Below are 13,486 nucleotides of genomic sequence, written 5' to 3'. Positions count from 1 at the left end.
GAGCTCATTCTACCAGACCACCTGGTTGCTTCTACTTCTGTGATTGTAGCAGCAAGGAGGGATTCTCATCCTTGCCACCTTGAGCCCCTTTGGAGGAAGGTTGGAATATACATTGGAATATACACCCTCTTTTCCTGGTGCTTTGAACATTCCTGGTGTGATTGACGTTCATATGCCCTGGCTTAAAGGATGCTACTGTAGTGGCATTCCAAGCAATAGTGAAGGAGAAGATGAACAAGAAACAGAGAGGCACACCTTCCCTGCTATTGCTGCTGTTGCCTCCAGATACTAACTTTGGCAGCTACTAACCTTTAGGCATTAAGCATTAGAGGACAGCCACTAGTAAGTAATACTTACATGTCTGTCTAGATTTTGTGTATATTGTATATATAAGACTTTGCACTGAGTGACACCTGCTTAACCACTTGCCCATCTGCCTCCCAGAGATTTTAGAGGACAAGCATTATATGAATGAAAATTATCTTAAGGTGGCCCAAGAGCCTTTGCTTCCTTGCTTCCTGAGGAATATAAAGTTTGGCTGTTTTAATAACTTTTTGAAAATTGTGGCATTTGTCAAACAGCTAGCCTTATGAGTAATGCTTGGAGGTTAGAGGGTGATAGCCCCTATACACTATTTCAGGGCCCTAATGATTAGGACATTAATGAAACAAGTAATGTGCGTTGCTGAATACTGTTGAAGTGAAAATATTGGGAACTAAACATTGGCAAAGAGTTTCTTAATGCAAAATAATTTTGAAGTAGACAATTTTATATGAATTATATGTAGTGGAGGCTGGAACCTGATTTCTGAATACTAAATTTATTCCCTTTGTGAAAAACAATTCTGTGCTTTGACTTTATTGCCATGGTAATTCATAGCTTCTGTGCAAATTGACGTATTTCCAAGCTGAAAACAAGATTTAAAATCTGCAGTTTCCTGAAATTATTACAGTTACCCAATCAGTACAAAGGAAGACTTCATATTTATTTATGCATTTTGGTTTTTAGTAGGTTTGTCTCTTACTTTTTGACTAGAGTATTCAAAGCAGTTCATAACATTTATAAAATGCAATGGTTACATTGCACATTTAAAACAAACCACACATTTCAAATGAAGTAGGAACAGGAGCATTTCATTTTCTGTCTGTGTGCTTCCCTATCTCCTGGATTCCTTCTCTTAGGGGAATTAGTGTTAGATGGCCCTGTGCTAGGGGAAGGGACAGCCCAGCTGCAGCAGGAGCAGACATCTGATGTTCTCTTTGCATACTTTTGTAAGTTAGAAGAGGGATACACACTTGTCCCACTATATTGCTGATTGCCTAAGTATATGTTAATAGTTAGGCTCAACACTTTTTGTTCCAGAAGGTGATTGTTGAAAGTTTTAGCCATGCTCTTATGACTTAATTATTGGTTCCCTATTATCCCTGTTGTGAAGTTAAAGAGATGAATCCCCACACACCTTGAAATGTAACACCCAGAATTTGTGTTATTTTTATTTTAATAGGTTTAAAATAGGCTTAGAATAATGTGGAACGTGTTAAATAGGTCAGATTTAAGCTGGAAAATCTCTTTTACTATTTACTATTTAAACTAATGAAGCAACTTTCTGAACATACCGAAGGTTTTTTGTTTCTAGCGTTGTCAAATTTCATATTATATCGAAAGGAAACAATAGGGGTGCACCCACCTAACTCATTGAGCAAGCAGAACGGCTTCTGCTAACACAGTGGAATTTCACTCCCCCCCCCTTCTCCCTCCATGCACCCCAGACCATATTTGGAGGCAGAGGGAGAGAAGGGGGAAGTTCTGTTAGATGAGTGGAAGTTGTCCCACTGAACAGATTGACTTAGTTTAGGGATGGGCAATATTTTTGGCTTAGGCTGGATGTTTGTATTACGCCATCTCATGGATGAAGTTTGGTAGGACAACCCACCTGCCAATCACAGGTCATTGTGATGTCAGAGGCCTAACAGTTGGGAATTATGTACAGACCCAACTATAGCTTAACCGTAGGTTAATGGGAATGTGTTCTCTTATATCAGAGATTACTTGTGCTCTACCCCAAATAATTCAGGATGATGTTAGACAACAAGAGAGAGTACTTCCAGTTAGTTGCAAAGCAATTTTTAGAAAAATATGTATATATAGAATGCTGGACTCCCTCATCTTCTTAAGAGTGTGTAGTGAAAAAACAGATGGAATCAGCTCCTCATGGCATACAATTTGAAGCAGTGATTCCTCAGGTAGTTCTGGTAGTTTAAGCCATGCTACCATTAGCCAGGGAAAAAACCCCTGACCCCCCCCCCCTTGGCTAAACTCATGATCTGTTATTTAACCAGGGTATGCTTTCTTAAATGTTTGCTTAGTTTGTTAACATAGTGTTTTAAGATTTAAATGCATTTTTGCATTTATTTTTATTTTATTCAGGGGTTTGGTTGTTTTTGTGTTGAGCCCTTTTTTGAGTCGTCTTGGCTATGGATTTAATTGGCGTTGGGGAGCTGTTTTGATTTGGAGCGGAATGAGGGGCACCTTCACTTTGAACATGGCTCTTGGAATTAGCCAAACAGAAAGCAAAACTCCAAATGAGTTTCAAATTAAAACCATGGTAAAGTAAGATCATTATTTTTGGAAAGCATTATCAATTTGTACTAGAAGCCTGCTTGAAAATTTATATAGAAAGATGTGTTTATTTCTGACGCCATATTTTCAGTTTATGTACTCATATAGATATTGGGAACGTAGGTATGCCATTAATTTTCACGTTAAAGGTATGCACAACATATTACTGAAAGTATAATTCTGTATATCCAAAGAAATAAATATGCAATTGTTTGCATTGAAAAGAGATTAAAATCTAATGCATATAATTGCTAATCTGTCTTTAAGACAGCAGTCGGGAACATTTTTCAGCCCAGGGTACAATCTTCTGGGGTTTGCATGTCTATGGTAGGTAGGGGCAGAGATGAGTGTGCTGAGCAATAGATATCACTCTTCCCTTTGTATTCTTACCTACATGCCAGACACACACAAGTCAGATGTTTATGCACCCACATGCACCTCTGTCCTCCATCTAGATGAGCAAAAGGGATTTTCACAGTTCAAGGACACATTTTAGCCAGGCATTTGAACATAAGGAAGGCCTGCTGGATCAGGCCAATGACTCATCTGGTCCAGCATCCTGTTGCCATAGTGGCCACCCAGGGGCATGTGGGAAACCACAGATTTTGTAGGTGAGTTTCTTGTCTTTGGGGAAATTGCAGGGGTTGGCAAAAGCTATTGAGAGTGAAGAGGGCACATTCAACCCCTGGGCCTGAGATTCCCCACTCATGCTAAAAGATTGCGTAATATTCTTTCCTTGCAGTTTGTGGCCTGTTGCAAAATCCAACTTTCTAGAACTCAGAACTCAGTACAGTATTTTCTTGTTAGGAAAGTCCCCTTAGCACAGTTAGTGTGCCTGTAGAAATGGTTATTATCTGGAATGTGGTTGAGGGAGTACAGTGAGCACTTATGGATTGTGCTTCTGGCATCACTGGTAAGATTTGATACAACTTTGTCTGTCCACAACAGTGCCTTTTGTGACGTTCCTAATATACATATATATTTTACAAGGCAGGTTAAGTGCTTCCTTGCAATCAAAAAGTTGAGCATGGAAAGTACTTATTTTCCTTTTTTGCCTAACAGCAAACCTCCCAGTTAGCTAACAATAAAATAAAATTAACACACAGTAAACATACCATTTTTGAAAAATAAGGAGGCAGTGGTGACTGAAATAGGTATTGTGTTCCAGCAATTGATCTCTGCTTAGTTAGAACAGGGTTTGTCCTCCCCTGCCTCACCCTGGCAAGGAAGCCAAGGTGATGTGTGTGAGAGAGAATGAGTGAGTGAATATGTGTATGTGATAGACCAAGTGTGTCTAGACATGCCCAATGGCGCGTGGCCCCTGAGTGCATTGCTGCATTGGCTCTTGGGAGTAAAAAGTTTGCCCACTCCTGCAATGCCCAATACAGAAAAAACTGTGATGGAATCCCCAGTGTTGTGGTTTAAATCACATGGGTATAGGGTGCCCACCACTATGTATAGTGAGGCCTCCTTAGGCAGCTGATTGGGCTGTCGTGAAAGGACAGCAACTTGTGAATCATTTCATTTACTATTACTTGTATTTTTACTGCTAGGGAGGGGGATAGGTGCTCTGAAGTGCACAAAACATAACCTGTAGATCATGAAATCTCATGTCATCATTTTGTGACTGCTTCGCCCCGCGCTGACATTTTGTGACTTGGTCTGCCTTGCACCCACCACTATTTTGTTACTGAAGGGCCTTGGTATTTTCCAGCCCTCTCAAGTGGTCCCTAAAAGTAGAAAGTTTGATAACAGCTGCCGTAGATCATATTTGACAAGTGTCAGTAAGAGCACCTTAAAATATATTTTGGAAGTTCGAACTGTAGTATTGCCTCACTGTAAGTTGAGAACATTAAGATGCATTGAACGCAGTCAGCTTACTTCTGATTAAACATTTGTAGGGTCTCATCATACTTTTGTATCCTGCTCTTTTCCTAAGATGTTTAGGGCTGATACAGATGATTTGCTTTTTTCTTTCAATAACTCTGTCAGAGTGGTTATGGTAAGAAATGGTTCAGTGCCACGCATTAAGCTTCATGGTTCTGCGTGGGCTTGAAGTCTGGGCTTGAAGTCTGGGCTCTGAAACCAAATCAGATGGCTGGAACTTTTAAACAGAGAAAAAAATATATAATAAGTAAAAATAAGCATTTTTAAAAGAAAAAAATAGATTCCAAAGGTACTTAAAATTCCATTAGGCATTACTTCTCTGCCAAGTGGGAGAGTGCAATTTGCAGTGGAAAAGTGGTATGTGGGGTCAGTGCTTGACCATTCTGCAGGCAGTAGAATGACTGCTATTGAAAAGGTCAGCGCTGGACTGAATGGGTTGTAGCAAGTTTTGCTCAATTGCAAATACAGTGGTACCTTGGTTTGCAATTGCTTTGGATTACAACCGTTTTGGATTACAAGCACGTCAAACCTGGAAGTTGTGTGTCCCTTTTTTTTGGATTACAACCCATTTGGGGGGGGAGGCCCCATTGGCGAAAGTGCCCCTTGGGTTACAACATGTTTTGGTTTACAACCGGACCTCCAGAACGGATTATGGTTGTAAACCAAGGTACCACTGTACTTCCTTTCTTGGGAAAGTGACTGAGACAGTTCTGGCAGAACAACTGCAGACAATCCTGAATGAGACTAATGATCTAATCTTTGACAGTCTGGGTTCAGGCCTGGATTTGGGACTGAATGAGCCTTGATTGACCTTATGGATGACTTTTATAGCGAGGGAATGCGACTCTGCTATTTCTGGTTGATCTCTTGGCAGCCTTCAATACCACTGATCACGATATCCTTCTGAACCGACTCTGCAGGATAGGTATCAGTGGCAGTGTATTGCAATTACAATACTCCTGCAGGGTCAGGTCCAAAGAGTAGCATTGGGAGAGTGCACTTTGCCCCCTGGTGCTTACACTATGGAGTGCCATAGGACACTATTTTGTCCACAGTGCTATTCAACAGCTGGCTTTCCTGCTGCTACTTTGCTGAGAAGGAGCATCAGGTTTTTGCCATATTTGGTGATATTGTAATGTGTAGTTCCGGCTTCTTTCCATTGTTCTGTGCTGAACTCCCAAAGCAGACTAAAGTATTATAAAATGCTATAAAATGTAATGTTCTATTGCTGCTTTTACTAGTTATGATAGAGATGCTAATTGCTCAAATCTTTTCAGTTATTACTGCATTCAGGAACTGCGTCTTTGTTGACCTTGATGATTAATTCTACCACTGTGAAAAGGCTGGTTACAACATTAGGTAATACTCTCAACATTTCTTCTTTTCTTTATTAAAATAAAAATTAATGTGTTTTATTCATACTTCAACTTCAGCCCTATTTAAGCATTTTTTAAAAAATTATATGATTTAAACGGGATAGGAAGACCAGTTTTCTGCATGCTGACCCTACTCCTAATTTCCTTGTGCTCACTGGGCATGCCCATTCCATCCCTTGCCCTCTTGGAAGGTCTGAAGGGGGCTTTTAAGCATGTTCAGATGCACAGTCTTTCAGCCTTCCTCACAACTGGGAGCCCTGATGAGGTAGGGTTCTATTTCCCAGCCATGCTGTTGTCTCTTAGCTGTATCAAGTACTCATGAGTCTGGAATTAGATGACCTCTGCTGCTGTCTTGTAAATCTTATTATGACCAATGAATTACTTTTCTGTTTCTATAGGCCTTTGTAATATTACCCTTCCAAAACGTATGGCAATGCATAACGCTGTTCAGCGAATCAGACAAATGGAAGCCAATGCATTTGCAATGCTGAAACTTGATAGATTTTTGGCTGATGCAAACTGGACAATGGCTGAAGAAGCAATTAAAATAGATTATCCTTATAAAGTGAGTATCTTTCAGTTAGTGTTAAATAAACATAACTTAGAAAGTGTGTAAAACCAAATGCAACGTGGGCTCATAGCCTGAGCTCACTTGTCCGTTTGCTTGCCCAGAACAGAGCCACCTATCATTTGCCATGCTAAGGCTTGTGCCTGCACTGCTCTTCAAAAGGAAGAGACGGGGTATGACACTTGTTGGGCCAACCTCAGGTCATGCTTAGCCATGGAATTCACCTGCTATGTCTTTGTTAAAAGAATTTGGCAGAATTAGCAACCTGATTTCAAGTTATTCATCTGACAGCAAGGACTGAGACATAGAAGGTGCTGGACTAAATACTTCCAAGAAGGACCACAAATTTTGAGGAATCTCTCATTGCTTGTCTTAGCTCTTGTTTTTCCCTAGGTAAGGGTCCCAGCTGAGAAACAGGGCTCTAGCCTAGTGGGGATTTGTGTTAGGAACAGAGTCCACTTGAACATTTATTTATTTGTAAACATATTTGTAAACTGCAATTTTCTATAAATATCAAAGTGGTTCATAATAATTGTAACACAATAAAAACTACATAAAATGAAAGTAGATCACCAGCTAACTATTAAGAAAATGTTTTTCATCAATTATCTGCATAAGCCTGGTAGCAAAGAAAAGGTTTCAGCAAATGTTTGAAGGTTAAGCTAGAAGGTGCAGGCACCCATTCAATATCTAAGAAGCAGAGCATGGTCAAGTATAGGTCAGGTTTGAGTAATGGAAGGTCAGACACAGAAGTCTGGATAAGCAAGATCAGAAAGCAATAATACAGTCATACCTTGTGTTGTGTTAGGTTCATGTTGCATCTTTTCAGTTTGTGAACGCGGCAAACCCAGAAGTGTATACTTCGGGTTTCGTCGCGTGCATGTGCGTAGAAGTGTTCTGTGCGCTTCACATATGCGCAGAAGCGCTCTATCGTGCTCTGCACTTGCGCAGAAGTGCTCCTCTAGTTGTTGACTTTTTGGGGTGCGAATGGCACCCTGGAACGGATCATGCCCACAACTAGAGGTACCACTGTAATAATAAAGGTGTTTTTTAGATTTACAAGTAAAAGTACACAAGTGATAGCAGAACAAAACTATCTATTAAGTCAGGGGCAGCATAATTGCTTAACTAGGGGTTAACATAGGGGTTAACTAGGGGTTAACTTAGGGGTGCTGGAATAAAAACATTTTCACCTGGTTTATAAACACTATTAAGGATGGAGCCAACAGATCTTCTGGGGCAGGGAGTTTCACAGGCTGGACACCACCGCATAAATTCCCTCACACATCCCAACCAGCTGCACTTCTGATGATGTGGAAAAGTTGTCTCCAAACAATCAGAGTGGATAGGCAGAATCATGTGAGAGGAGACTGATGTGTTTCCTCACCACGCTGACATGATATTCTGGGATGCAATCAAGTCAAAGTTAAGCCCATTCTTTCAGCTCCTGTCCGGGGTGCAATCTTGCCCTCGGGATTGTGGGTGCCCGTTGCCACAACACAGATGTGTGAAGGGTGCCTCGCTGGCTGGTTGCAGAGGGCAGAGCTGAACTGATTCTTGGAGGCAATGCCGCTGTCACCTGTCGGCTTTTCTCATTTACTTTGTGGGTGCTCTGCCCCCACAATTACCATATTTTTCCGTGTATAAGACTAAAAAAATAAATGTGTATAAGACTAAAAAATAATGTCAAAAATTAGGAGGCATCCTTATACAGTGGTATCTCTGGATGCGAACGGGATCCCTTCCGGAGCACTGTTCACATCCTGAAGCGAACGCAACCCGCATCCGTGCGTCATTTTGATGATCTGTGCATGCGCGAGTGACGAAACCCGGAAGTAACGCGCTCCGTTACTTCCGGGTCGCCGCAGTGCGCAACCTGAAAATACTCATCCCAAAGCTACTTTAACTCGAGGTATGACTGTACATGGGGCCATCTCTCCCCATTGACTTAAATCTGTGTCCCCCAAAATAGGGGGTGTCTTATACAAGGGGGCGTCTTATAGATGGAAAAATACGGTATATTACTGTGGGTGTCCAGGCACCTATGGTCCCCTAGAGTTGTCTCCTGTGACTCCTGTGTGTGATTTAAACCAAACTGGTCCTGCCACACAGTAGTGTGAATCAGTGACTTCAGGCAGCACCCTGAGCAGGGTAGATAAGACAGGATTTTAGTGTGTGAATGCTGCAGCATTCTTTGTAAATTGTTGAGTCTACAGTAGAGTATAAAAGTGTTCAACTTCCATTGGCTTGTGCCCAAAATGTTTAGATTCTTAAATTAATTTAATATTACCCTTGGTTTGATATTGAGATTTCAGTCAATGTATATTCTGTTTTTCTTATCCCCCCCTTGTGCAGTTAGATTCAGAAGAAGTTGATCAACTGATCAAATCACTTAGATGTCCAGAATGTAATGCCAATGTTACATTTGAAGGAAGTTCTCAACAAATTGCTGACATAATGGAAGAAGCCAGATTGCGTCTTTTAACGGCACAAATAGTTCGTACTTTTAATTCTATTGGCCTTTTATTGATGTAATTTCAGGATTATAATTACTTAACAATATAATTGAGCATTTTATGGTGGTTCAGAACGAAAAGTCCCAATTCTATAGAACATTTGAATCTTAAAGTATATGTTTTACTGTGAATTCAAAATACATTGTCTCTAGTGTGGTCCATAGCTATTAAAAATACAATATTAAGTGTCCACATAATTAAGGTAGAGAGATCTTTTTATCTGTCTTTTATAACTACCTCTTTATTCCTAGGAAATAGTTCATTGTTAATCTGAGAATTAGTTCTAATGTTGGGCATTTCCCCCCAAAAGTTTTATTGGAAGCCACTCTTTGCTGTAGGATGCCTAATCAGAATAATTTAGTGCGTTGACTACTCCGTACCTGCCTACCCCACATTTCTTACTTGTGATCAAACCAGTTAAAGCAGGGGTCCTCAAACTAAGGCCTGCGGGCCGGATTTAGCCCGCCAGGTTCCTTGACCCAGGCGCCCGGCAACTGCAGAACCCACCACTGTGTAACAGTGGCAGACTCCCTGACGAGGCAGGCGGCACAAGGATGGATGAGGTGGTGCGGCTCCGGGAGGTCCCCTGGCTTGGCACACCCGCATCCAGCGGTGCGGGCAAGGGACAGGGTGAACATGCAGGGAGGGCAGGCTGTGTGGCTCCGGGTGCTCTTATAGAGGCGCTGTGCTGCTTCCGCTTGCGAGTGCCTGGCTGGGTGGCATCTGCGGGGCTCCTGCCCACGCCTCCAATCACCAGCGTCAATGCTGCCCTGATTTCCTGATGTGCCCAAACTGGTGCAAGGCAGGTTCTTGGGCACCCGCACCGCCGCCTGCACACCGAGGAGCCATACTGTACCTCTGTGCAGTAAGTTGCACCTTGCCCAGCGGAGCTGGGTGGCGGCATGGGAGCGGGAGGAGATCCACGTGAGGAAAGGTCTGGATGATGCAGGATTGTCCCACATTTCAGTGTGGTCCCAATAAAGGCATGGCCCAGAAATGGGGATCCTAACCATGTCTACTCGGAAGTAAGTCCCATTGCTGAGTAAGTGCCTGTAGGATTGCAGCCCTCAAATTTTTAAAATGTATTTTTAATCTTTTGTTGGAAGCTGCTCAGAGTGGCAGGGGAAACTCTTTTCACATTTATTTATTTTTTTGAAAGGGCAGTTTCATCTGTCTAATGTGAGGTGTTCCTACCACTACTGCTCACTTTGCAAAGTTTTAAGTGCTGCAAATCCCACTGGGAGTGATAGAACTTGATGTGCCATCACACTTTAAGAATTGCAGAGAAAAAGTGTGGGAGTGGCTATGTGTTTGCTATACAAATCCCCCTTTATGAGGTAGTGCTACAGCCCTTGAACCACAGTATAAGGAATCTGCAGGACACATTTTCTGATAGGCACATGGATTGAGCAGGTGTGGATGAGATTAGTCCACTCTGGACTCTTGAGTTTGACAGAATCAATCCCCTTCTTTGTTTTCTTATGTAGCATGGGATCTTTATAAGTGGCACAATCCTAGAAAAACCTACTGAGGAAGTAGTCCCACAAGTCAAGTGCATAATGCTGCCTGAAAAATCAATTGTCGCCTGAGATTATTACACTGTGTACTGCAGACCATTTTCAAACCAAAATGTAATAGTGTTGTATCTTATTACAGTGTTGTAAAATGCTTAGGCCCGATATTGGATTTTTATGCATTGCTAAATCATACAATCAGCATTTCACATTTGAAGATAGGGACATGGTTGTAACAGTCCCTTTCCAATATGAAGGATTAATGCCTGCACTCTGTCCACCTCACCCCACTCTATTGCTCACACTGAAAGTTTTTCACCTTTCACTGAAAGTTTTTTCACCTGCTGTATAGTATCAGTTTGCCCACTCCGATTTAAAGTATATGGTGTTGGGGTTTTTTTTTTCCTTTTGCCAGTGATTAGTATCAGACTAGGATGGGGAGAAAGGATCAAATTGGATGTCTTTGGGCCAGTCACTATCGTTCATCCTAACATACCTCACAGGGGTGATGTGAGGATAAAAATGAGATGGTGTATGCCTCCTTTAGCTTTTGAAGGTGGAAAGGTAGAATCAGTGCTGTTTTTCTAGAAAAAAGAGTGCTGGAACTCACCACAAACGCCTCCCTTGTTCTTTTATAATGCCAATGGTGCCTACCTGAGAGGTGCTGGAACTGAGTTCCGGCTGAAAAAAAGCCCCGAGTGGAATATATATTTAATTACATAAATCCCAATCCTCCCTCAGAGTCAAGAAAGGCTCAAGCTCTGGAAGGGTAATGATTACCTCTCACATTGAAATACTTTTGAAGTCTGTTTCTTGGATTAGAAATCTAGGAATGTTCTGTTCAAAGCATTGGTTGCAGCCAGAATGTACTTCAAGCCTTCGTGGAAGTTGTGGTGTAATAGAAGGGAGGGATCTCTGGACCTCCACATGTTGAATTTCAGTTCCCAACATCATCCCTGACCATTGGCCACAGGTTCCCCACTCCTCCTATAGAAGTTCAGGTCCAAGCAGAACCTTGGACAGTTGCAAATGGCATTCAGGCTCACACATGTATGACCAACTCAAATGTTGCTTCAGCGGTGGTTTAGAGTTCCCTGAGGCTTAAATAGGGATGCTGCTCAGAGTAATTAGCTCCACCATCACCCTGAAAAATGGCTTTTGTAATTAAATAAGTTTTTCTCAGTTGAGCTGGGAATTAGTTCTTATGGTGCCATGGAGACTGACTCTGTTGCTGCTTTCAAGATGAAAGCATAAGGTTAGTGTTACATCTCAGGAGGTTCACATGTGCTGCGGAGTGAGAGTGGGATCACTGAGGATACATGCTGAGGACAATTTCTTCCCTCTACTCTGGCTCCTCAGAGTCTCTGGGCTCACTCGCTGAATGAGGTGAGTTTCAACCTGATATCATGACTAGGAAATCTTAGAAAATGTCTACTCTTCATCAATGCTGGTACCAGAGGGGTGCAGAACAAACACACATAAACTGCAACCAAATCATAAAATTAACAAGATATGCTAACAAACAAAGCAGCTAAAAACAACATCAGGATAATAATCACCTTACATAACCTACAAATAAGTAAGTCTTAACCTAGTGCCGAAATGATGACAGTTCACAGATAGAGTGCCGCCTCTATTCCCGCATCACCATAAAGTGAGCTTCCCTCAGTGATAGAAAATTGAGGCTAGCAACGTCCAAAAATATTAGTACATGAATAGGGAGAGGTGCTTCTTTAGTTATGGACTAGTCTGAGAAATGCATAAACTGAAGATTCGTATCTGACAATGCATCAAGTGATGATCTGCATGTGGGAATAATGTTTTGTGCAGAATGCACAAAAGATATACATTTCCTACAAAAAAGACACAAAATTTTGGATTCCTGAGTATGCTAAAGCTATCCAATATTAGAAGCGCTGGTGAAGGCAGCTGTCTTTAAAAAAACAAAAAACAAACCAACAAACCACAGGTTTAGTTACAGGTAGGTAGCCATGTTGGTTTGCCAAAGTCGAAACAAAATAAAAAATAAAAAAATTCCTTCCAGTAGCACCTTAGAGACCAACTAAGTTTGTTATTGGTATGAGCTTTCGTGTGCATGCACACTTCTTAGTTTTTTTTTGTTTGTTTAAACCACAGGTTGCATGTGGGGGAAATGTGAAGCACTACATAAAGAACTTCCATGTAACCTCAGTGTTTTTAATAGAGCTAATTAACAGTTTAATTAGCATGCAGAGGCAGATAGATAGCTATGTTGTTCAGTAGGTAGATAATGCATGTTGCTGAAGAAAGCAACAGTTATTTCATTCAGTATATACATTATTTTTTTCTAAATATAGGCCAGTTATCAGAAGCAATACAACAGTGGAATGCTGAACCAAGATGCTGCCCAAACATTAATAGGTGCAGCAGAAAGCTATGTTGATATTGAAGGAAAGTAAGTGCTGTATTTTAAAGAAAGAAAAAGATAAGTGCTGTATGATTTTTAATGTTATTGTTACAGACATCCCACCAACCACCTGAATGAAGATCACACACTACTGATGGTTCATGGAACACAGTTTGGGAACCACTGGCCTTAGAACACAAGTTCATAACCTAATAATGCAATCTTAAGTACATAGGGAAACGTTTAGTGAGAATTGCCTGAGAGTCCAGTGGAAGTGCTTATCTGGTGTCTGGACTCAATAAAGAACTGGATGATGACTTGTAAACTGAAGCTCAACCCTGACAAGATGGAGGTCCGGTTGGCATTTCTATTAGAGCAACTGAGACAGAGTCCTGTGGTAATTGCCACACGTTGAACCAAGGACAGGGCTGTGGTTATGACTGCCCACTTTGCAGCACTTAGCCCACTTAGACTCTGGCTTGCTGAGTCTGCACAGATTGATTGTTCTCTTTGGCTGTAACTGCATGTTTTGAGCCCTGGGTTGCAGGAGCCTTTGCCTTTGAGAATGCCTTCTGAGTACTGTCTGCAGCCTTTGGGGGTGGGCAGTTTCATGTCAGGCA

At 41.5% G+C, this 13,486-nt stretch overlaps 1 protein-coding gene across 5 annotated transcripts in view; it reads left to right on the top strand.

Annotated features, from left to right (window-relative positions):
* Nucleotides 1-13,486, top strand: part of LOC309331385 (solute carrier family 9 member C1-like) — a 58,746-nt gene that overhangs the window by 15,081 nt on the left and 30,179 nt on the right. For all 5 annotated transcript variants that reach the window (XM_081843594.1, XM_081843591.1, XM_081843592.1 and 2 more), the window contains 5 exons: nucleotides 2,428-2,605; nucleotides 5,784-5,865; nucleotides 6,281-6,447; nucleotides 8,806-8,946; nucleotides 12,817-12,914. In XM_081843594.1, the coding sequence (XP_081699720.1) occupies nucleotides 2,428-2,605; nucleotides 5,784-5,865; nucleotides 6,281-6,447; nucleotides 8,806-8,946; nucleotides 12,817-12,914 (666 nt within the window). The remainder of the gene's footprint in view (nucleotides 1-2,427; nucleotides 2,606-5,783; nucleotides 5,866-6,280; nucleotides 6,448-8,805; nucleotides 8,947-12,816; nucleotides 12,915-13,486) is intronic.

This window comes from Podarcis erhardii (assembly GCF_964252035.2).
Source record: "Podarcis erhardii genome assembly, chromosome: 1".
NCBI classification, from domain to species: Eukaryota; Metazoa; Chordata; class Lepidosauria; order Squamata; family Lacertidae; genus Podarcis; species Podarcis erhardii.
Note: the sequence above shows the minus strand (reverse complement) of the source record. Positions and strands in the feature narration are given on the sequence as shown.